The 24,519-nt window shown below is 52.3% G+C and overlaps 1 protein-coding gene across 2 annotated transcripts; it reads left to right on the top strand.

Annotated features, from left to right (window-relative positions):
- Window positions 1–503: 503 nt before the first annotated feature.
- On the top strand, window positions 504–11,833 carry HOXD3 (homeobox D3). 2 transcript variants are annotated; one of them, XM_058664667.1, is made up of 5 exons: window positions 504–1,584; window positions 4,480–4,570; window positions 7,900–8,005; window positions 8,546–9,179; window positions 11,004–11,833. In XM_058664667.1, the coding sequence occupies exons 4-5, from the start codon at window positions 8,636–8,638 to the stop codon at window positions 11,759–11,761; spliced, it is 1,302 nt and encodes a 433-aa protein (XP_058520650.1). In that variant the 5' UTR covers window positions 504–1,584; window positions 4,480–4,570; window positions 7,900–8,005; window positions 8,546–8,635; the 3' UTR covers window positions 11,762–11,833. The 2 variants fall into 2 exon arrangements, with proteins under 2 accessions (XP_058520650.1, XP_058520651.1); XM_058664668.1 differs by lacking the exon at window positions 504–1,584 and having other exon boundaries at window positions 4,365–4,570.
- The last annotated feature ends 12,686 nt before the right edge of the window (window positions 11,834–24,519 follow it).

The raw sequence follows: 24,519 nt of genomic DNA on the forward strand, positions 1-24,519 counted from the left end.
CCATGGGCACTTTCGTCCTCTTAAGGGCCTGCGGGGTGGAAGACTTCAAGTGAAGGGCTAGCTGCCGGTGGTGTGGGATTCCCGGGTGCAGGCCGGGCTGGGCCGCTGCGAGGGCTACATATCTGGTGAACAGCACCAGGCTCCAGTTGGCTCAGCTCTTTCCCAAGGGAAGAACTGGGCCGTAATTCCTACCCAACCACTCAGTGTCCCGAGCTCATTTTTTAAAAATAGAAGTTCCCTTAACCCCCAGGTAAGCCCGGCCAAGACTGTTCCCGTAGCCGGCTTCGGCCTTCCTGGAGATGCCGCAAGAAGCGGGAAGACTCGGCCCAGCGGAATCCGCGGCCATGTTCAGATCTGCAGGAGCACCACAGGCCGCGACTGGGCGCCCAGGCTGCTCCAGGCCTCCCAGGCCCCGGGGGCGGGGGTTGGTGTCCAGAGCGCCGAAAAGCGAGGTCGCCCTGGTCCAGACCGGCTGCGGGATGCCTCCTCTGGTTCCGAAGCGGCGGCGCGGCTGCTGGGTCTGCGGAAAGCGGCCTGTCCCCAGGGAGTGGGGTGGGGGGCTTCCCCTCCCCACCTCCAGGTGATCAGGCTTCCAAGGTAGAAATGGAGCTGAAATGTACCACCGCCTCACCCGGGCGGGAGCGCGAGGTGTCGCTTAGGCGGCGGGGAGCGCTTCTGGTCCGGTTTGGAGAGGATGTGGAGCATTGAGCGCCGCCAGGAGCTAGCGGAGGTAGCGGAACCCTGGGCCACCGCTGCTCCCCAATCCTCTTCAGACACACCTGGTTGAGAGCCGGCCTCCACATTTTCCAATCCCGGGACCAGTTTGGCAGAAGGCCGGACAGGGGTCGGAGGTCGTGGAGCGGGAGGGAGCAGTTCTCAAACCCCCACCTCATTGGGGAAGGCCAGGTTGGGGCTGGATCTGTCCCAGGCTGAGAGATGGGGGTCTTTCTTCTACCCCACACCCACCCGTGGTGTCTGCCCCAGGGAAGGGGTTCAGCTCCCACGCCTCCTGCTCCCCTCCTCCCAGCCCCCAGGCCTGGCTGTGCTCCGGGGCTGAATGGCGTGAAAGTTTCAGCCTCAATCAGTACAAGCTTCCCTCGGGGTCACGTGAACAAATATGCTCGCATTTGAAGGCAGCGTTTGAATTTCCCTACTATGAGGGGGTTTCCGGGGCTCTCTCCGAATCCAGAAAGGACCAAGTTCCGAAAGCAAAACAAACCCCGAGCTCTGGGGAGCCTGGGAGGGCTGGGCAGGAACCCAGGAGGAGGTGGGGGCGCGGTGGCCGTCGCTCTGGGCCTGGGAGCGGACAGGCAGGCGGGCGGACCGACCCGCGCGTGGCGCGGGCGAAGCCAGCTCGGGGATTACGGACTGGTTCCTCCTGCGTTTATTGGTAGTTGAACCTCTCAGCCTGGTTCCGTTCTACCGGGAATTCCGTGTGCTCGGGTATATGGCCGCGTCTGTGAGCGCGCAAGACCAGGGTTGGGACAGTGCTGTTTGCAGACAAAGAGGGCAGGCTAGCTCTGCCCCCCACTGGCGCCTACTCTGAGGCCGAGGACACCAGGTTTATGATAAATTGGGATCCAGGTAAGCAATTGCATGACAAAATGGAAATCTTTGGGCACGGGGCTGCTTGCTGCCCTAAGTGGGATACTAAATATGATTTATTTTGTGTAATCTGTGATCTTGATTATTGCCAATTGGTGAGGCAGTCCGCGTAGACCTAGATACACTTCAACATATACATAGAAGACGGTGATTAATCGTGAAGGGGAGCGCTTTGTGGGGATACTCCCCGCCTACCAAAAGGTTAGGAGGACAGATGTTACCTTGCCAGGCTTGGAGGGTGGCCGGTGGCATTGGGGTTGATGGTGGCAGCTTGAAGAGGCAGTGCGGTGAGGGTTTGGGGGCTGGAGAAAGTGTTTTTTTTGGGGGGGAGGTAAATGTGCAGATAGGAGAATGGGCTGAAATTAAAATGAATAAAAACTTTTTTTTTTTGCACTGTCACTGCCAAAGTAAGATGGAGCGTCATATTAATTCTGTGTCTTGGGCTGCCGGGCTGGGCACGGGAGTACTGATTTATTTGTATTTAAAATAAACTCGGTGGCCAGCCAGCTCCCTGCATTGTTTGGGGAGTGAGCTCTACACACAAACACACACACACACACACACACACAGCCTTTACTTCTTGAAGATGGCTTAGTCTTTTTTTCTTGGGAGGTTAAAATGCTAACTAATGTGTCCCCCCTCATCAAAAACAAAAATAAACAAAAAAAATCAACCAAACTTCAGGGAAGAATTTAGGACACTCCTGCACACTGTTCCTCACCAATCTGGGGTTTGGACTGCAATAGCACCCCAGAAAAAGCTTATGGATTTTTTAGTCTTTCTCCCTAAGGAAACTATAGGGAAAGCTCAAATATGGTTTCTGCATCCCATCTATCCTTTTGTTTACTTGCTCCTGGCTGCCCCAAAAGAGGACGATTCAGCTGGGTCTTTTCTTGCCAAAAACAGAATGAGTGGCTTCACATCCAAGGCAACACTGGACTGCCCTGGGGAAGGAACCCCCAAAGCAAGGAGTACTCTCCCTTAGTCTAGTTTGGGCCGGGCCCTCAGCGGGAAAGGGGCTTCACAATCAAAGGAGAGCAGTGAAGTTATTTTGTCAATGGCCTGCCCATGCCTGGCTCCATCAGAACTTAAACTCGAGCTGGACATTTTTCTTTTCTGGCTGCCTTGGAGCTGCGCGCCTGCCAGCTTAGTCAGCTGAATCCAATTACTGCAAGCAGCATTTCATTTGGCCCCATGGAGCACTCACTTATAACTTCCCCCCGAAAATTTCAATAAACCCCACCAAGGCTCCACACTGGTCCAATCCTAAAGAATCTTACTGGGGTGCTGCTGGGGAGGTGGAGTATAAGGCCGGGGGTGCCTGGAACCAGCTCTTCCAGGGACAGGGTCCCTTCCAGCTCTGTCTGCTTCTGGATGTGGGCAGGATAGTAGGGCTGGCCATCCAAAGCCAGCTGGGTTAAGCCCACCATTCTGGGAAAGTGGGAGATCAGAGTTGGACCCCATGCAGGATGGAGAATGGGAGGAATTGGGAACTGGCAAAAGACAGTGGGGGCTCTTTTAGCTCAACTTTGGCCAACTTGGAGTCCTGTGTCCTTTCTCTTTCTCAAGCCTGGGCTCGAATGTACCATGCAACCCAAAATGCCTAGGCACAAACTTACCCTGTTTCCCCGTGGTAGGTAAAAAAAAAAAAATTAAACCAAGAGGTGTCGCAGGATGGTGGCCCTGGGTGACCTCCCAATTTGAGCTCTTCTTTCTGGGAATGCTCCTACTTCTAAGGAATCCCTTTTCAAAATTAAAAATAATCAAGCAGTAGAATTTGACATCCGCCCACGTGAATGTATTATCTAAAGTGGTTTTGGGACCCACCGGCCTGAGGTCCGGGTACCTGGCACCTCCACCACACTACCTTCAGGGCCTGGCCCAGCCAAGCTGACTGGAGACCCGAGGCTGGTGTCTTGCCCCTTCCTGGGGCCTGGCCAACTGGGAAGCTGAAGAAGTTGGGAGTCCTACCGGGCTGGGATCTCTCCGAGGCGCTTCCGTTGGGTGCTCATTAAGGGGTGAGTTATTGCAACGAGAGCCAAAGGTCACTTCAAAGGCTTATGGCTGTGTGCTCTGGTCTTTAGAAGCTCGGAACACTTTGTGTGGGGCTTTCCCGGGTGTCGTTTAAGTGTTTGCAAACTACCCAGTGGACAAATTGCACAGGAAGGGAACTGAGCCTCTCCTTTCACCTAACCAGGGGGCGGGCACCTGCTGAGTGGTTTGTGGCAGCAGTGGGCAACTTGGTCTGGGTTTTTGGTTGGAGGTGCTTGAAAGGATGCTTGTTTCTTAGGCAGTTTGCAGGCCGATTTTGACCCACGGGTGGGCAGCCCAGGCTGACAATGCGCTGGGTGCTCATTCTCTGGGATTATGTGGGAGCAGGACCCCCTTCCTGCGGTTTACTGCCCCCATCCATACACCCAGGTCCCTTAGCTGGGGTCCCAGACTGTAAACCAACTCCTTCCTGCCTCAGTTCTACACAGTCCTACTCTTCTTTTCCTTGAGAGTGGGCTGCAGACCCCCGGACCTGGGACTAGGTACATTTAGAGCTTGGTGGATGCTTGGGGATAGGGAACTGGCTTCCAGGGGGGCTCAGCCTAGGTAGGAGGGCTGGGGCTTTCCTGGAGTCTGGGCTCTCCCCTTTTCCTGCCAGGAAGGATACTGGGTGTTTAGTGCCCCTGCTCCCCAGAAACCCACGAGACTTCTTTGTGGGAGGTTGAGAGAGAAGAGGAGTCTAGAATGGCTGTGGGAACCAAGTAAGATAGTCACACTGGTATGACACCCTGGCGGTGTATGGGGAGGTGAGGGCTGTCCACTTAGCTAGCCTTTGTGAGGAAGACGCTGCTGTTGTTACTGAGTTTTCCCATTTTGTTCCAGATCCTCCTCCACAGTGTATCAAAAGAAACCGGAGCGCCTACAAAGAGAGTTAGAGACAAAATTCAAGAGAACACACACATGCATAATCGTGGTGAGTGGGTGTGATTTAAAAAAATCATAATCATTTCCACTACATTTCCATTTGTCCTATGAAACTGGCGAGGTAGCCATCTCAGGATTCATACATCAAGATGTAAAACAAAGGGCAGCTTTGAAGTGGATGCCTCAGTGTGAACCGCGGGCCCCCATTACATGATAACCGATCATCGGCCTGCAAATTTATGGCACTTTAATGGGGTGAGCCCGGTGCCTTAAATGCAGAGTGTATTACAGTATTGAGTCATCTGGGCTAAAGAGCAGTGATTTAGAAGGAGCGTCCGGGGGGCTTCCCATAGGGCAAGAGAGGCTGAGGGATAAGATTGGAAGAAAATAAATCCCCTCTGGAGCACACCCGAAAAGGAATCCCAAAGTAGTGAAGCCGGCGGGGAGCGGAGACTCGCGACTCGGGTCCAGTCAATGAACAAGGGTGCCTAGCTCGCCGCCAGAAAAATCCGTGGGCTGGGGAATCCCACGTGTAGGCAGAACAGGATTAGAGAAGCTCAGGCCAACCAGAATCGGAGAGAATGTCGAGGAAAGCCACCCAACGGGCGCTCCGCAGCCTTCGCCCTTCTTCAACGCGCCACCGGTCCACTAGCGTCGCGGCGCTGGCCACATGGCCCGGCCGGAGGCTGGCGTCCCCTCCCCGCCGACGCACACCCCGACCGGCCAGCGACTCTGTCGGGCTTCCCGGCGACTCAGGCCACAGCGGGCAGCAAGGTCCTCGGTCCGCGGTGAGGCGGCGCGCGTCCAGTCCCGCGTCGGGCCGCCGAGCAGAGCTGCTGGCAGCGCCCGTGCTGGCCACTTTATATAATCCCGCGGCTCGCAGGGCGCGCCAGCGGGAAAAGTGCGGAGTAGGGAATTCTTTCGTTGCACTGCCTCCTACGCCGGCGAGTCTGCTTTCCACTTCTGAAAAGTGCTGGGCCTTGGGAAGTGTTTTTCTTTTCATTCCTTACTGAAGCGTTTACTGCCGCCGCGGTCGCAGTCATAAATTTTGTTACAAACCACAATGACAGGTGCATTGATATGCACCGTGAGAGCTCCAGCTGCTTAATAACCCCGTCCTCCGGCCGCTGTGAGCGCCTTTTATTTATTCGGTATCATATTAGGTATTGATCCCGGGCAGAATTAAGTGCAGTGAGCAAGTATCAGGGCTCCGTGGCTTCAGCGGCGGCAGGGTGGCTGGGAGAGGGGCGCTGGTGGCTCCCGGGATGCCTTCCTACAGGCGGGAGACCGTTTGGCCGGCTATTCCGGCCTGTGGCTGCACCTCCTAACAGAGTTGGGCAACTTCCTGGGACCTGGAGGAAAATAAAGGAGCCGGATCCGTCTGGAGCTCCTTCCCCGTGAGGAGCAGGGGGTGGCGCCGGCGCTGGTGGAGTTTAGGGAAGCCTTGGGCCCCCGACAGGGGTGTGTGTGTGTGTGTGTGTGTGTGTGTGTGTGTGTGTGTGGCGGGGGGGGGGGATGGAGAGTAGGAGTGCAGAGGGGAAGAGAAAAGGGTATCTAAGGACTCGGCTTAAGGGGGGAATGCCAAGTCTGGCTCTGCGACCCCTCCCCCACCCCAGGCTCATCTTCACCCCAAGGCATTTGGGTCCTGCAGCAACGGTACCAAAGGGTGAGAAAAGAAAGCCTTAAAAAAAGGGGGGGGGGAGTGATCGAAAAGATGAACCACTGAACAGTTGACCATTGTCCAAATGATTTATGACCCGTTCCTGCTTTTTAGGTTCAAGCAAAGTTCACAAGGAGTAGGGATTTCTGGAAAGAAATAAGCCTTTTACCAGGGTCATAACAAAATTCCCAGGTTTTGTTTGAAGTGGGGTGGCTTCTTGGGGTACAGTATTTCGGGGAGGGGGCTTTAAGGCCCTCCTCAGTGAGGTCAGTGCTGGGGCTGCCTCTGCTTTGCAGGGGTCATCATCCACTGTGCATGGCCATTGGTGAAGACATGCAAACCAGAGGGAGAACAGACTGTGGTTACTGGGGACGCTACCCAGTATTTATAGTTTCGGGATGGAAACACAAAGCTTTTTCCAGGAATGTGCAGTGGAACAAACATACACGTATGTGTAAAAACAAGTATTGTCCCAGGACTCACTGAGTCCCTTAAAAAAGCCATTTTACTGTGTCTGGTCCACCCACCAAGATAAACTTGGTCAACATGGGAGGTAGGATGGGGATGTTTTGCTTCCACAGTTGTAAATGGAATGAGAACAGCAGCAGATTCTGGTGTCTGAGTTGACCCTTAAACATTTTGTGGGTCAAGATTGGAAGGAAGATTCCAGAAAAGTCCCCACACCTCCCCAACCTCAGGGTGCCTTGTCCTTAGGCCTGGGGGCAGACATTAGTCACAAGGATGAGGATACAGCTGATCATTTGTTATGCAGGAATTTTAACAGAGAATTATAGAGACAAGGAATGGAAAGATTCAGTCCAGTTCACATTTAAGAACAGAAATGACATTCTCATAACCTGAGATCTTATTGTATCCCACTGAGAAGGGTCTGTCTCTCATTAGGATAAATGTCACACTCACTTCTGTTCTAAAATACAATGGGCAACATAGCATTACCAAATGCAGGGCAATCTGAAGACTTTTTAAATTTCATGTTAAGCTGTTTGGTGAAAGTTGAGAGAAAATGAGCGAAGAAGTAGTTTTGGCACTGTGGTCAAATCCATTCCATCCTATACACTGTCTGAATGATTTGGTTCATCACGATGAGCACATTGGAAGCTAGGAAGAATTTCTGAGAAGGAAAAATTGCCTGAAACAAACAAAATCAAGAACTCAAACCAGAGAGCTGACCTGTGGGTTTTCTTTATCAAATAGACAAAAGTGATTGAATGGTATGAGTTACACTTTAACTTCTTGGGAGTCTTTTAGGAAAAGCAGGGAGGGAGGGTGATGAAGAAAGCCCCCATCAAGAGTCAAGGGACACAAAAGGGGGAGAACTTTCCTGGGATTTTTTTCTTCTTCTCACTCTGGGTTCATTCATCATGTCATGAGACTTTCTCTCATTGGTTGTGGATTGGGTAGGAGGTGGGGTGAAAGAGATGATCCAGGGTAGAGGTCAACAGTAGTATCTATTTATTCATACAACAGATCCATGGTGAAAATGATTATAAAGTTATTAAAGCCTTCTTGGACTCACCCAAATTGCATAGCTTTCAAATTCCAAATCTCCATTACCTATTTCCAAGGGTAACCATCTCTGAGGTAGCTGCAGGACATAGGGAAGTGGCTAGAAAAATGAGAATGAAAGAGAATAAATGTTTTTTACCCTTAAAATAAGTCTGAGTCATTAAGTGCTCTTCTTGGTTTTTATCTCCCAGTTTTTTACATTGTAGATTTCACGGTTGCCAACCCACAGAGCTCAGCTTGTCATCACCAAGTGAACCATCTGGGTTTTCCTGAAAGATGCTGGGATTTTGAAGCCAGGTGGGGAGATACTATTTTTTTTTTTTTGAGAGAGAGAGTGCTGGCTTTTGGGAGAAGAGGGTTCCAGAGCTTGCTTTTGCCCATCAAAATCCTGAGATGACCCCATCATTGACTGACATTCAATTGCTCATTCACTCATTTATCAAACATTTTACTGCACTTATGACCAGCAGACCACTGTTGAGGGATGTTATGAACACACAAATGAACAAGGCACAGTTCCTACCTGCACCTGCAGGGAGCTCACAGCTTAGTGGGAGAATCAGCCTGTACAACACTTGAGGCCTTAAGTGCTTGCATGTGAAGGTTCAAAGGCAAAACTGATGGTTTTGGAGAAACAAAATGGCTTCTGGGGTGGAGTGGAAGCCCCTCCTCCAGGTTAAGTTAAACATTTAGGAGACATTCCTTGCGACTTTTCCAAGGGTTCAGATCCAATAGTGTTCCTAACCCTCTAATGCAAGGTGGGTGGGAAGCAGGGAGCATGGGTGTTAGTCCTTATATAGTGACTGATCTTGCTGGGCCTCCCACTTTCCTTTTCAGCAGGTCACCTGGAGGCAGGAGGCTACGCCAGATCTCTGGGGATTTAGCAGACCTTGGAGGTGGTGTAAAGGATACCTACCGTGGTGGTCAATGTTATTTGAGCAGGGTCAGCAGGCCCTGGAGCTTCCGGAGTGCACGATGCAGAAGGCTGCTTACTATGAAAACCCAGGACTGTTCGGAGGCTATGGCTATGGCAAAGCCAGTGACACTTATGGCTACAGCACCCCACATCAGCCCTATCCTCCCCCTGCTGCTGCAAATTCTCTGGATACTGATTACCCAGGTTCTGCCTGCTCTCTCCAGAGCTCCACACCACTCCGAGCCCCAGCCCACAAGGGGGCTGAACTCAATGGCAGCTGCATGCGGCCTGGTACTGGCAACAGCCAGGGTGGGGGAGGTGGCAGCCAGCCTCCTGGGCTGAACTCAGAGCAGCAGCCCCCTCCACCCCCGCCTCCACCCCCAACCCTGCCTCCATCCTCACCCACCAATCCTGGAGGTGGAGTGCCTGCCAAGAAGGCCAAAGGTGGGCCCAATGCTTCCAACTCTTCAGCTACCATCAGCAAGCAAATCTTCCCCTGGATGAAGGAATCTCGGCAGAACTCCAAGCAGAAGAGCAGCTGTGCCACCGGAGGAGGTAGCTGTGGGAGGGGGCTCAGGTCTGGGCCTCTGGACCAAGGTCCCTGCAGACTCTAGGGAGCTCTAGTCATCCCAGGACCAAAAAAGTTCAGAGCGGAAAGTGTAACCTTGGAGGCCCTATGCCTAAACTCCAACTCAGGTGGAAAGGCCCTTCCTTTCCTCAATGGTGTCCTTAACTGTCCCTTGTAGTGACAGGGTGCCCACTTCCCTTGCAGACTGTTGATGCCATTTCTGGGCAGGTCTCCATAATTAGCAGAGAGCTCTTCCTTAGAGTGATCTAGTGTTTGTTCTCCCGAGCTCAGTTCCTCTTGCACCCAGCAGTGCTTCAAAGTTTGTAGAAAGTATAATCATTTCCACACCCAGTGTTTAGGTGTGTCAAACAACTTGGACCCCACTCCTTTAAATTAATAGGGATTATAGCCTAAGGAGTACTAAGTAGAGTCATGCTAAAGGTTTTACAAGCATTATTTAATCTTCCAAAGAAACCTTTGGGGTAGGTATATCACATTCCCAAATGTACAGATGAGACAGCTGTTAAAGATGACCAGCAACCTGCTCAACAGCACATAACTAAAAAGTGGCAGAATGGTGGCATCCATACCCAGCTAGCCTGACTCCAGAACCTGTGGGGTGTAATCAGGGGACCCCTGGGAGCACTCCAGCCTAATTCTCCCCACGCCAGCAGATCCATTCAGGAGACAAGGATGTTTTGGGAAACAGGAGAGTCTTGGACTTCTTTGCTTGAAAGGGGAGAGCCTAGAGTGGAGGAGGCTTTCCGAGTGTGTGGAGGAGGAATATGGGCATGGCCAGCAGCTCTGCTCCTTCTCTTAATGCCAGCTGCTGTGTTCCTGACGCTTGCTGGCCTTGTGTTCTCCAGTGTGATTTCTGAACTTGCTGCCTCGTCCAGAGCTAGTCAGAGGTGGGATGTGGCCTGTTGTCTAGTCCTTGGTTTACCAGATGCTCTCTGGGGCTGCAGCTCCTGGGGTGGGTGTTGGGGGGGACAGTGTTTGCCAGGCTGAAAGCTCCTTCTGCCCCTCCCTCCTCAGCTGCGGACTCAGGTCCTCCCTCCCAGGAGAAAGCCATTTGTCTTCGCAGTGAGGGAGTGGACAGGCAGAGGCGAGGTGGCAGAAGCCAGGGCTGAGGTTGCCGCTCCCAGCACTGCAACACTCAGGACGCCTAGAGCCTGCTCTCCTACCCCCCTCCCACACCCCAGAACTCCAGCGGAGTTATTTTTTGCTTGTTTGTTTACCATTTTTCTGCCTTCGGGGTGCAGCTGGCTGGAGATGCCAAGATACTTACTGAGATTCTTTGCTCCCTAGGGTGCTCTGTCCAAGAGCCAGCCTCTAAACAAGGCTAGCTGGAGCTGCATCCGCCCACCCCTCCCCTCACAGAACGGCAGAGACCAGGAGGAGTGTTCAAAGAAGTAGGGTCTTGCTTTGAGGGAGGGAGCAAGGGAGGCCTACCCAGCTTACCAGCCTCAGGCCAGCATCTGAGTCCTGGGCCTGTAGGCTGAGTAGAAGTGATGTGGTCTAGGCTGGAAGGGAGAGGGAGGGCAGAGTCAACGGGGCTTCAGGAGGCAGACGGAGGCTCTAGGTGTGGCTAATGGGTAGGCTTGGGCAGACTTGGTACCCTGTGGGAACCTCACCTCTCACCTGTCCCTCATCAGTCTCAACCAGAATTGGAGGAGGAAAGGGTGGGGGAAGAGGAAACCAAGGATGCACCCCTCGCCAGGGGGCTCCCACCCCGTCTCTCCTGACTCAGCAATTCTCTCTCTCTCTCTCTCTCTCTCTCTCTCTCTCTCTCTCTCTCTCTTCCCCCGCAGGAGACAGTTGCGAGGACAAGAGCCCACCCGGCCCGGCGTCCAAGCGGGTGCGCACGGCATACACCAGCGCCCAGCTAGTGGAGTTGGAGAAGGAGTTCCACTTCAACCGCTACTTATGCCGGCCGCGCCGCGTGGAGATGGCCAACCTGCTGAATCTCACGGAACGCCAGATCAAGATCTGGTTCCAGAACCGGCGCATGAAGTACAAGAAGGACCAGAAGGCCAAAGGCATCCTGCACTCGCCGGCCGGCCAGTCCCCCGAGCGCAGCCCTCCGCTCGGCGGCGCGGCGGGCCACGTGGCCTACTCGGGCCAGCTGCCGCCGGTGCCTGGCCTGGCCTACGATGCGCCCTCGCCACCCGCTTTCGCCAAGTCACAGCCCAACATGTACGGCCTGGCCGCCTACACGGCGCCGCTCAGCAGCTGCCTGCCGCAGCAGAAGCGCTACGCGGCGCCCGAGTTCGAGCCCCATCCCATGGCGAGTAACGGCGGTGGCTTCGCTAGCGCCAACCTTCAGGGCAGCCCGGTGTACGTGGGCGGCAACTTTGTCGACTCCATGGCGCCGGCGTCGGGGCCCGTCTTCAACCTGGGCCACCTCTCGCATCCGTCCTCAGCCAGCGTGGACTACAGTTGCGCCGCGCAGATTCCCGGCAACCACCACCACGGACCGTGTGACCCTCACCCCACCTACACAGATCTCTCGGCCCATCACTCGTCTCAGGGACGCCTGCCCGAGGCCCCCAAACTGACACATCTGTAGCGGCCGCCGTGGGCCCCAGCTCGCGGCGTATTACCTCTCTGGCTTTGGCGGCGGCCCCCCGGGGGACTGGGGGTGGGGGGAAAGGGAGACCCCCTACCCCCGCCATTCCTCCCCCACTCCTGCTCGGGCCTGGCCTGCGTTGCTGCTACCGGGGTCCCGGGCCTGCAACGGCACAGGAGCAGGCGACCGGGCCACCACCCGCCCGTCTGAGGCACGTCCTCCTCCAGGTGGATCGCCGTAAATCCGCCGCAAGGATCCTCCCCTGTAAGCCTGACGGTGCCATAGCCTGCGGACCAAGGGACTCTAATCTGGTAATGATGTCCCGAAGGTAAGTTGGAGAGCCGGCAGCGGCGCGCCGCCTGCGGAGCGACCCCAGTAGCGAGTGTCTGGCTTGGTTTTGGAGACCTCTAACTTATACGCTCCTTCTCGCCCCGTCAGGATTGCATCGGACTCAACAACCTGTATTTATTATTTGAAGCGAGTCCTTTCGTTTCCCCCCTGATTATTTATCCTCGTCCTTCATGTATTTATGTGTATATTTGTAGATTTCTCCAGCCGAGCTTAGAAACCGCGAGCTCGCAGGCCTTGGGGTGGGGGTGGGGGGCGCTTTTCACCTCGTAGTCCCCTCGGTCTGAACTAGTTGAGAGAGTAGTTTTGAACAGTTGTAACCGTGGCTGGTGTTTGTATTTGATGTAAAGGATTCAGACCGCAAATCGTCCTTCATGGGTAGAGTCAGGCCGCCCGGTGGCGTGGCACCACACACACACGTTAGTCATTTCTCAGCGGCAAGCCCTCGCCACTCGACACAGTTTATTGATTTCAAATTGTCTGGTACCATTTGAACAAATATTTAGAATAAAAAAAATTTCTCAGTCGGAAGTGTATCTGTGTTCATCATGCCCACTTGCCAGCAGGTCAGCAACCCTGGTGGAAGGCTTGGCAGCCGACTGACCCTTTGGAAACAGCGATTTTATATTCTTTATTAGGAGTCTACAAATTGGTTCTGGGACTACTGGATTACAAACCAGCGGTTGAGATTGGGGTGGGGGGAGACCCAGAGGATGCAGACTCCGAAATAGTTTGGGGGTAGGCTGGGGGTGATTCAGAGGAGGCCTTGCTGCTTCTCCTGCCTTTTTTGTAGACACAATCGGCTAGTATGCTGCAAGGGCCAGAGCTCACGTTTCTGCGTTTAGTAATTAAAATAAACTCAGAGAAAACCGACAATCAAAGAAAAAAATTACAAGAGAAGTTGAAGGACGCCCGGAGCTGTGAGAAAGCTCAGGTGCAGACGCGGGCATGTTCCTTCGGAGATGCACATCAAAGCTTTTTCTTTAGGAAATACTGATTTTTTTTTCCTTGGCAGTGGTCAGAAGGTCATTTTGAAAGAAAACAAAGGTTCTCCACAATGTAAAGTAATAAGTTTCATTGATGGAACATAACAAGAACAAACACCTTGTTCATCTCAGCTTTGTACAAAACGGGCCAATCTTCAAGGGTTTATAAATGTTTTTGTAAATATTAGCGTGGCTTTCACTGGGGGCGGACACCTTACGCCCACTGCTGTGGGAGGGGGCATTTGGAAAACAACTTCAGATGGGATGCACTTCCTTTGTGTTTCGGCAAAGGCTGCCCACACATCTCTATTTGGTTTGACAAATCACACAACTGCGACTACATCCCCACTGGTGTGAGGTGAAATTCCTATTGTGTGGAAATCATTTAACTTTTAGTCTTCTGGTGGAACAGCAATCGTTTCTATCTGGATGTTTGTGTTTGGCTAAGTAACGCTGGCTCATGACAGTATTTAATTTCCTTGTTCCTTTGTGCTCTTTCTAAAATGGCATGTTGGATTGGGGAGTGGGAGGGAATATCCTTTTGCAAAAATTACATTTCCTCCGAGCAGGTTTAAATCTATATGTTGTAGAAGTGTATCCACAGAATAAATGACTTCCATGGAAGGCATATTTTACCCACCTTCAAGGATTAACATTGTTTTCCATGTAATTTGCATCCTGGTCTCATAGGAAATTATTATTATTATTATTATTTTAACTACTAGGGAAATCCAGGAAGAGCTCGGCGTTTTGCAGCGCTTACACCCACTTTTCTAACCCGGCTAGATATCGTCAGGCTGTTTTAACTCAGCCCCGTTTTCCCTCTTCCTGCCATAAATAATAATAATAATAATAATAATACATAATGCATCACGGCTCCCAGCGTTCTCCAGCATGGGGTGACCGCAGGAGTTATCAGCTGAGTCGGCTGGGGTCTGCAGAAACCCCAAGTGTCATCTGCGGCTTCGGGTTTCACGGATTAGACAGTAAACGGTGTCTAGCCAGGCTGGCACACCCAGGCTCCTGGGCAAGCGCGGGCGCGGGGGGCTCCCTCTTCAGGCGCTGCAGCGCGTGCGTGTCTCCCGGACCAGGTCTGCGGCTTTCTGTCACCTCTGGGGTGGAGGGGCACCCGCTGCGAGTACTGAGTACTGGGGGACCGGGCGTGAGGTGGGGGACCACGGCACCACTTAAAACTTCCTCAATTAGGAACCGGCCGCCAGGGCCTTCGCCGTCAAGCGCGCTACTCTGCAAGGAAGCCCCCGAGTCTCCAGGCGAGCCAAGGCCTCTGCAGGGCTCAATGGCCCGGTTGGTGAGCCTGTCTTTCTTTCTTTCCCAGTGCCGCGCCCCCTTGGCGCTCCGGGGCTGCGCGCCGCCGCCTCCCCTCCGCCACCGCCACCGCCGGCGGGGCACACTCGGCTGGGTTCCCGCTCGGCCGCGGGCGGGCGAGGGAAGGTCACAATAGCAGCTCTATCCGCCGACGCGCCTCGCCCGCCTCCTCCCTCCGGGTCTCGGAGCAGCAGAGAAAGGCGTGTGGGGGAGGGGAAGCCGGCCCCAGCAATGGCGGGCGCCCTGGGCCGGGGCCTCTCTTTCTCTCTGGGGAGAACTCAGCTGCAGCCACTGGGGGATGTCGGCGGCGAGAGGAGACACTCCCATTCCCAATCCCACCCCCATTCCACGCCCCTCCTGGGGGACCAGTGCTCCAGGGCCTAGGGAAAGCACACCAAAGCTTCTAGGCTGCCCGCACCCTGTTTTGAAGGTGCTGGGTTCTCGCCGAGCAGTCAGTCCCACGAAGCGAGCCGTGCCGTGAGGGGGTGGGATGGACGACGCCTGGAGGTGGGGACGGCCTGATCCTCACTCCCTCCAGAGGACCACCTCGTTTGCCTCCGCGGGAACAAATGTCCCCTCCCCGCACTCCCACAGGGCTGGCTCTCGGAGGGAGCTGGGGGTCATGGGGGTCAAGGAGCTGGGGGTGGGAGTCTGAGGAAAGGTCCCAGCCCCTGGGGGAGAGGTGGTGGTCCTTGGAGAGCCCCTGTTAGTTTTGCTAGGGAACTCTTCAGGTGAATGGGGGCAGGGTAACCGCATGAGGCAACCATGAAACTGGGAGGTGAAGGTGGAGGAAGCCGCAGCTTCCCTCCGAACCTAGAAACCCTCAGGGTCTAGCGGAGTGCCCGGCTCCCGTGGAGCCTGCCAGGGGCAGAGGAAGCTGCGGAGGAAGGGCCTGGAGAGAAATCCTGGCCCCTGGCTAGGGAGGTTAAAAAACAAGGGCGATCAAGTACACATTCTGCCTTCTGGCGTTCAGAACTCAGTCGCATCCAGGGACCTGACAGAGAAAAATCTTCCTCTGACGGAATCATTAAGTTAACCATCCATTTGTACCATTTCTTTGTACAGACTTTCCAATGAGAGGAAAGAGAGTAGGGGCCTTCCCCCTCGGTGCAGCCCCAAGCCTAGTCCCTATCAGAGATCCATCAGCCAGATTGGTTTCCCAGGCCCAGGAGGCTGTTAACCTTGCTGAACAAGGCTTTTTGAATTTCTATCTGTAAGGGGTATTAGAAGATACTGATTACCTATGCCAGCCGCTCAGCCTCTCCCCCCTCCACCCCTTCCCCTGTCTGCCTTAGCCCACTGGTCCCAGCATGAGGGATCTCTCCTCAGCCAGCAGGCTAGGAAGCCAGGCCCTCCATCTGTTGAGTTTTTTCCCCCCTGAGGGAGGGTGATGAGGATGTGTGTGGGTGTCTGTTTGAATAACAAAGAAGTCAGCCTTCCTCCCATCATGGAGTGCTCCCTGGCTTGACCTGAAGCAGTCAAACTTGTTTGTACCTTCCAGAGTCCAGAGGCAGTCCCAGGCCTGTTTTGATTCTATCAAAGGAGTTAAGCAGCAGATGAAACTTGTTTCAGAGACAAGAAGTGATTCATCTCAGGTGGGGCCTAGGAGAAGTCCTCTTCCTTCTGCGAGCCCTTAGCATAGCTTTGGTCCTTTTAGAAGCTGAAAGAGGACGCCAGGAAGAACAAAAGTGTGTGAGTGGCAAAAAGAGAGGCAGAGGGTCTCCAGCTATACAAACTTTCAGCCCCATCATCTGAAGACAGTCACAGAGGCCTGTCGTGGGACAGATGAGGGTCCAGGCTCTCAGCACAGGGAGCTGGACCAGGTTATCACAGCCAAGATTGGTCCACTTCTGAGGGCTTAGCTTTTTATATAGATCTCTCTTGCCAAAGCCCTGGGTGGAGGGAGAGATACAGAGTGAGGATTGTAGAGCTGAATCCTCTGTACTTGCTGCATCCGTGGGGCTGGGTATCAGTCCCCTTGCTTGTGGTTAAGATATATTTATCTGAAAGTCAAAGTGACAGAGGAAGACCTTTCATAGCTGGTTCACTGCCCAGAAGGTCACAGCGGCCAGGCCTGGACCAGGTTGAAATCAGGAGCCAGGAGCTTTTTACAGATTACCCACATGGGTGGCAGGACTCTAGGCACTGAAGCCATCTTCTGCTGCCCTCTCGGGTGCACTAGCAAGGAGCTGGACCAGAAGAGGAGCAGGTGGAACTGGCACCTGTGCCCACATGAGATGCTGATTTTGTAGGCTGTGGCTTTACCTGCTTGGTCGGAATTCTGGTCCCTGTTCCCGTGTTTTCTATTACAACTACAAATGTTCTTTGCTTTGGGGTCCAAAGTTGGGGTGTGTGTATGTACAGGGTTGTGGTGGTGCTTCAAGTATCCCACCTAAAGCCCATTCCTAAACACTCCCCTCAGGTTTCACATCCACCTGGACAGGTTGGAAGGTATAAGGGGAACTCAAAGCCCATTTTCAGGCCAACTGCAGCCCTGGGACACAGTGAATAATCGAGGTCCCCCAGGGAGGCAGCGCCCCAACTGCTGGCTGCCCAGGCTTTGCAGTAGGCAGGTACCCAGGCTTGGCCAGACAGGAGGATTACATGTGTTTTTTTGTTCTAGATCCTGTGGCAAGGTATTTTGATTAGTTCCTATGAGAGACTAATATCTTGAAAATCACTAAAGATAAATTTTGACGGGAGGAATGGCCAGAGAGAGCCTCACTGGGCCAGGAGAATAGGAGGTGGTGTCTGGCACTGCCCTATTCACCCCATACCCTCCTCTGCCAGTGGCTGCAGGTGCGGAGCCTGCAAAGAGTGAGCAAAGCCCTGGGGGGCTGGCACCAGCGTCCCCCACTCTTTGCCACCTCTCCAGGGGCAGCGACGACTCCAACCGGCCGCCACTGGCAGACAACACACAAAGGAAGCCCGATCCGCCCTCGGGCTTGGGGACACTCGGGGGAGGAGGTCAGTGTGAGGAACCCCCTCTCGCCCAGCCTGAGGACCCCGCTCCCCGCCGGGGACAATAGCCGCCGCCTCATGGGGCAGTCTGGCGGGGGAGCGCTGCACAAAGGCCCGCTGGTGGCCGCACCGCCTGTGCTGTGCACGCTTGCCTCGCTTCCTTTGCGCCAGCGGGAGCCGCCAGGCTGCGGGCGGCGCCGGCCGGGTGTTCCTGAGCCCACCGGGGACACTTTGGGAAAGCCCGACGGTGAGTTCATCACCTTGCCCGGCTGGCGGCCTGGGAAGGAGGCCGGGCCGAGCATTGCTCAGTGCGTGTCTAGGGTGGGCGGCGGGAGAGGTGGGTCCTATTAAGAGTTCATCAATCACCCGGTGTGCACTTTCCGCTAGACAGCGGTTCCTCCTACTTCAGAGCAAGTCGGGGCCAGCTGGGATCCGACCAGAAACCACAAGTGCAGGAGATGCAGGCGCGCGGGCTGAGCGCCAACGGAGGCCAAGACCTGCCGCCCGCCCGCTGGGAGCGGTGCAGCTGGGGCAGCTCCAGGCCCGAGGGTCGGGTCGGGTCGGTGGTCACCCCCTCACACTGCCTGTCCCTACTCTCAGGCTGCCCAAGGCACTCAGGGTCTTCTCCACAGGTCTGCACCCACGCCTTCCGCTGACCGCCAGTGACCTTGGATTCCCCCCTCCCCCCCCCCCCCCGCCTTGCCAACTTGCCCAAGTGACACCCTTCAGTCTCTCCGTACGTCCTCTGCCTTGCGAATAATTCACCCCTGAAGGCGGGATAAGAAAAAACGCCAGACTCAAGAATTCAGAATCTTTCTGCCTGCAGAGGAGTATTTCTGTGGGAGGAGGCTGGTTAAAGATGGTGCTGAATTTGGAACTAAACTTGAATGCTACTTAAGATAACACTAAAAACATGCTTAAAACCACTACCATGATCTTCATCTCCATTCCATGGTGGGAGAAAGCCTCAGTAGTATTTTTACCTCAGCTCCTTTGGGTTCATTTTAGAAACCCCATCAAAAGGGGCTGAGGGGAGGGTGTGTGTGGGCTGAGCTAGCTAAGTCACCACAGCATCCCATTTCTGAGTGTGGGCTGAAGGCCTGGCTGCTTCACTTCTGATCCAGCTCCCTGCTAGCGCATCCTGGCATCCTGCGAGACAGGTGTCTGGGCCCTGGCCACCTCCTGAAAGACCTAGGCTTGGCCCAGCCCTGGCTGTTACAGACACTGGGGAAGTGAACCAGCACATGGAAGAGATAGTTTCTCTCTCTCTTCAAGAACAGAAAAAAAAAAAAAAAAAAAGGAAGAAAAGAAACATTGTGTTTATAAAAAGTATGGACTGCAACATTCTGGGGGCAATCACAGTAGGGTGATGGGTAGAGCAACCCCTTATGCCGCCTCTGGAGTGGGTACAGGCTACCCCTCATAAATTCCAAGTTTTGGCATCTTCCCTTTTTCTGCTGTTCTGCAGTTTAGTTAAGGTGTTGCCCCAAACCGTAGGAAAATACCCCTGTTGGAAGGTGTTCTCCCCACCCAGCCCCTCTGCTCTGTTCCTTTCTCCCCTCAGCTTTCTCTCTCTTTTGGATGCAAATTCATTTGCTTTGGAGAAATTTTCTGTCATCTTGCTTCAGGTGAAGAGAGCTTGAAGCAGGGTGCCTCACAGGGTTCCAGAAACTAGTGTGGAAAGTGTTGGTCCTGCCGCTCTTCCTGGCTCAGGGTCCTGCCTTCCACATTTCCTTTTACTTCTTACTGCCCCAAGCTGGGTTCTAAAATACTGAGGCAAGTCAGGATTGCTTTGCGCCTTTTAATCTAGTGGAAAGGGAAACTGTGCTGACGGAAAACAAGGTGAGGTGGTGGAGTGGAAAGCATGCTCGAACTGTTCATGGAATAAGGAGTGGCCACTAACAGGACTGGAGTGTCTAGAGGGTATTCTCAGAGGAGGTGCGTTTGGGTTCTTTAACTAGAAGAGTTTCTGAGGCCAAGGAGAGAAGGGCTCACCAGGCAGAGAATTGCTCATGCAAAAGCAAGGAGGGAGGAAAGACAAGACCTGAGCCTGGACAAGGTGAGGACACTGAACCTACCCTCACCCCTCGGCTTATATCCCTCGACTACAGAGAGAGGTTGTATTGAGTTCCTGCAAGGGAGTCTGGATCAACTCCATAGGCAAGGGGCAGATAAAAGATCTTTCTGTCTCTCCTCCGAAGGAGAGCTGGAACAGGAGGTCAACTGCTTTGAAAACCAACTCTTGGACCTGGTGCAGTAGCCTAAAGGTTAAAAGTCCTCGCTTTGCCTAGGCTAACATCCAATATGGGTGCCAGTTTCTGTCCTGGCTGCTCCAATTCCCTTCCAGCTCCCTGCTTGTGACCTGGGAAAGCAGTAGAGGATTGCCCAGGCTTTGGGACCCTGCACCCACATGGGAGACCCAGAAGAAGCTCCTGGCTCCTGGCCTTGGATTGGCTCAGCTCGAGCCATTGTGGCCAATGGGTGGAAGATCTTTCTCTGTATCTCCTTCTCTCTGCAAGTTGGCCTTTCCAATAAAAATACATAAATCGGGCCCAGCGTGATAGTGTGGTGGTTTAAGTCCTAGCCTTGAATGCATCAGGATCCCATATGGGCGCCGGTTCTAATCCCAGGAGGCCCCTCTTCCCATCCAGCTCCCTGCTTGTGGCCTGGGGAAGCAGTCAAGGACAGCCCAAAGCTTTGGGACCCTGCACTCGTGTGGGAGACCTGGAAGAAGCTCCTGGCTTCAGATTCGCTTCGCTCCAGCCATTGCGGCCGTTTGGGGAATGAATCATCAAATGGAAAATCTTCCTCTCTTGTTTCTCCTCCTCTCTGTATATCTTACTTGCCAATAAAAATAGATAAAATCTTTTAAAAATAAAAATAAATAACTCTTGTTTTTAAAAGAAAGAAAACTAACCCTTTGGGATTAATTGATTCATCAGGGAAAGATATTAGAGCCAAGAAGAATGGAAAAGGATGCTGCTACAGAAATCCAGCATGGAGAGCAAGTGATCTCACCAGGCTTGGTGATCAATTGGATGAGTGTATAGGAGGAGCTGCTGATATTAATTCCCAAGTATCTATTTTGAGGCCCTCTCTGGGGAGTCAGGTCATTCACACAGTGAGCCAGGAGGGGGGAAAAGACTTCACAGGGAGATCTATTGAGTTCAGTTTCAAGCCTACATGCATTTTTCTGCTTTGCTACTGATACATTTGTGACCCTAAGCAATGCACTTAATCTTTCTGGACTCCAGTTTCATCAGTGGAACAGTCAATAAAGGTAACTACCTGGAAGGTTTATCATTAGAAGTGGTGTGTGTGTGTGTGTGTGTGTGTGTGTGTGTGTGTGTAGGGGTAAGTCTTACACAAAGCTAAAACCTAGGGGAGACATATCTGCACCTCCATCATGCTGATCAATACTTACATGCTGGGTGGCCAGAGAGATGTATGTCTCCAGGAAATGTTAAAAACACACCACCCTCCTGCATCCCAGATATGGAAAGCTAATGCTTAGCAACTCTGTGGATTGCTAGTCAGAGGTCCTCCTTTGGCTCCCCAAGGAGGGTACTCTGCAGACTCGTGTGGAAACATGGTCTAGCTCTCAGACCACTGGAGAGGAGACCCCTTCCCATTGATGACCAGTTTATGTGCTTTGCTGTGTCTTTCAGGGAATTCTTGCATCCATCCATTGTCTCTCTTTTTAAAGAATTTATTTTTATTTCAAAGTCAGATTTACGGAGAGAAGGAGAGACAGAGAGATCTTTCATCTGCTGGTTTACTCCCCAGATGGTCTCAGTGACTGGAGCAGAGCTGATCCGAAGCCAGGGCCAGGAGCCTCTTCTGATTGTCTCATGAGGGTGCAGGGGCCCAAGGACTTGAGCCATCCTCCACTGCTTTCCCAGTCCATAAGCAGGGAGCTAGATGGGAAGTAGAGCAGCCAGGACACAAACTGTTGCCCATCTGGGATGCTGACGCTTGAAGGTGGAGGATTTGCCTGTTGAGCCACAGCACCAGCCCCACATCCTTTCTCTTCTGACCTTCCTTAGATCTCAGGTGAACCAGTGTTGGAAGCAGGACACTTGCCATTGGCCACTTACAAAGGGAATCATTATGGGAAGCTGTTTATCTTCCCTGGCTTAGTATCATCATTTGTGAAACAGGATTATGAAAGGATTAAAGCTATTATTTGTCATATGTCAGGAATCACAATAAGAAATGTTAGGATCCCACTGACTTGGCACACATATGAGGAAAAAAAACTCATAAACTGTTGGTGGAAATGTAAACCTATTAACTTCTAGGAGGAGTGGTTTGGTAAAATGGACTAAAATTGCCAAGTACATTTACTTTTTGGCCACATAGCTTTTCTTTTTTTTTAAAAGACTGATTTATTTACTTTAACAGTGGTGTTACAGAAAGAGAAGAAGAAAAGAGGTATCTTTGATCTTTTGGTTCACTCCCCAAATGGCTGCAATGACTTGGGCTAGGCCGAGCTGAAGCCAGGAGCTAGAAGCTTCATTCCAGTCTCCCACAAGGGTATAGGGGACCAATCATTTTAGTCATCTTCCACTGCTTTCCCAGGTGCATTACCAGGGAGCTGAATCAAAAGTGGAGCAGCTGGGACTTGAACTGGCACCTTTCTAAGATGCCAGTATCATAGGCAACATCTTAACTGGTTGCAGCACTAAACCAGCCTCAATAATTTCATTTCCAGAACATTTTCTAACGGGTAAAAGCTTGAACGTGTATTTGTTATGGCAGAAGTTTGAAAACAAGCTAAATGCCTATCCATGGGGACTGGTTGAATAAATTGGGATAGGTACATGTATGGCAGGATGAAGTTGTAAAGCTATTCCAGGAAGTTCTGAATGTATTTGTAGGGAACACTCTCCAAGATACAGAAGCATGGTGCAAAGGAATCTGTGTAGCAGGTTTCATTTGTGCACCAAGAAGATACAGAGACAGGTAGACAGATGGTCTGTGAAGGGATCTGGGACACTAATAACATTATTTGGCCATGTGAAGGGGAACAAAGATGGCAGGAAGACTTCTACTGCAAACCCCTTTGAATCATGAACCACGTAAAGTTAAGAGACAAAGGGACAATTTTAAAGAAAGCTTTATTTATTTTTATTTGCAAGTCATATTTACAGAGAGGAGAGACAGACAGAAAGATCTTCCATCTGCTGGTTCATTCCTCAAGTGGCCACAACGGCTAGAGCTGAGCCGATCTGAAACTAGGAGCTAGGAGTCTCCAGGTGAGGATTTATTATCCACTGAGACATTGGGCTGGGCCCTAAAGGGACAAATTTTACATGGTTGGCACATTTAATGGGTTTGTGCCTGTGTGTTCACCCACGTGCTATTTGATATTTGCTCAGTCTAGTGACAATCTGTCGCTACCTCTTGTATTGCCCCCCAGGGTCTGATACCTAGGTACAGGAAATGAGGGATCCTCTATTCCAATTTGTTGTTGGTGGTTGGGGGTTGGAGAGCCAGGTCATCTGGGCTCTTTCTTGCAGAAGCAGATCCAGCTGAGGCTCCAGAAGGCTCTAAGGTTCTAGTGGCTGCAGGGTTAGCTAATAACTCCTTCCCCCTCCTCCCAGCAAGAAGGTAGTTGGTAGGCCTCTCAGCCCACTGTGTGGTCCTTCAGCCCTGCAGGTGCACCACTCTGCCTGCTCCCAAGGGTCCACCAGCCGCAGGGCAGGTCACTGAGCTCTGCAGATTACAGGAATGCAATGTACCCTGGGGAAACTCAGACTCACGCTGACTTTTTTTCTTTTATTCAGGCTGGCTCTGCTTTTTTACCTCTGAGTGAAGTGATTTCATCTCTAAATTCAGGGGCTTGATATAGCTTATCTCAGAGGTGCCACCCAGCTTTCATGGGTTGGGCTGTAAAAGGTCAGTCTTTAAAAAGAAGAAGAATCATAGTCCAGGACAAGGGATATTTTGCCTTTGCTGGATTGCTGGGGATCAGGCGCACATTTCAGACAACTGGGGAGAGGCGAAAGGAAAGAAGTGAGCCTGGGCTCCACAAAGCACTCTGTGGTCAGCAACTGTGGGGAAATTCCTGCTGACTGCTTCTGATGGGAATATTCTGGAACTCCAGCAACACTGGACTTAAGGTTGACCTTGGAAATTGACCTTTTTGTCCTGCCACCCAACAGAATTTTGGATATTTTCTAGGTACGCTCATGCTCTGGTGGCCGTGGCCTCCCTTGGTTTGTGGTTTCTCCCACAGAAACATCTCCTTTATCCCTCCATTGCCTACCCCAACTCATAAAGACAAAAAATTTCAAAATTTCATGGGGAATCTTGTTTTAGCATTACCCCAGAGGCTTGTTAAAAGATTCCTGAGTCAATCCTATTAGATCAGAATCTTTGAGAGGGAGACAGGCAACAGATGCAACAGTTAAAATGCCATGGGCTGGTGTGGTGTTATAACAGGCTAATCCTCTGAATGTGGTGCTGTCATCCTAGATGGGCACAGGTTAATGTCCCAGCTACTCCTGTTCTGATAGAGTTCCCTGCTTATGGAGAGGGGAAGCAGTGGAGGATAGCTCAAGTCCTTGGGCCTCTGCACCCATATGGAAGACCTGGAAAAAACTCCTGGCTTCAGATCAGATCAGCTCAGCTCTGGCCATTGTGGTTATTTGAGGAGTGAACCAGGGGATAGAAGATCCCTCTATCTCTCTCTCCTCTCTCTCCTCTCTGTAAATCTGTCTTTCCAATAAAAATAAACATTAAAATTTTTTTAAATTAAAAAAATTTAAAATTTTAAATGCCACTTTTTTTTTTCCCCAAAAATGCCACTTGGGTCAGCTGCATATCGCAAGGCCTAGGTTAAGTACCTATTCCTCTCCTAACTGCAGCCTTGTGTCAATGCAAGCTTTGCGAGCAATGGGAGGATGGCGCAGGTGATTGAGTTCCTGCCACCCATTTGGGAGACTTGGATTGATCTTAGCTTCTAATACTAACCTGGCCCAAACTCTCTCTTTCAAATGGATAAAATACATTAACTTTTTTTTAGGCTGGGTGCCATAGCCTAGTGGCTAAAGTCCTTGCCTTGCACGCATCAGGATCCCATATGGGTGCTGATCCTAATCCCGGCAGCCTGTTTCCTATCCAGCTCCCTGC

This window comes from Ochotona princeps, chromosome 5 (assembly GCF_030435755.1).
Source record: "Ochotona princeps isolate mOchPri1 chromosome 5, mOchPri1.hap1, whole genome shotgun sequence".
Classification (NCBI taxonomy): Eukaryota; Metazoa; Chordata; class Mammalia; order Lagomorpha; family Ochotonidae; genus Ochotona; species Ochotona princeps.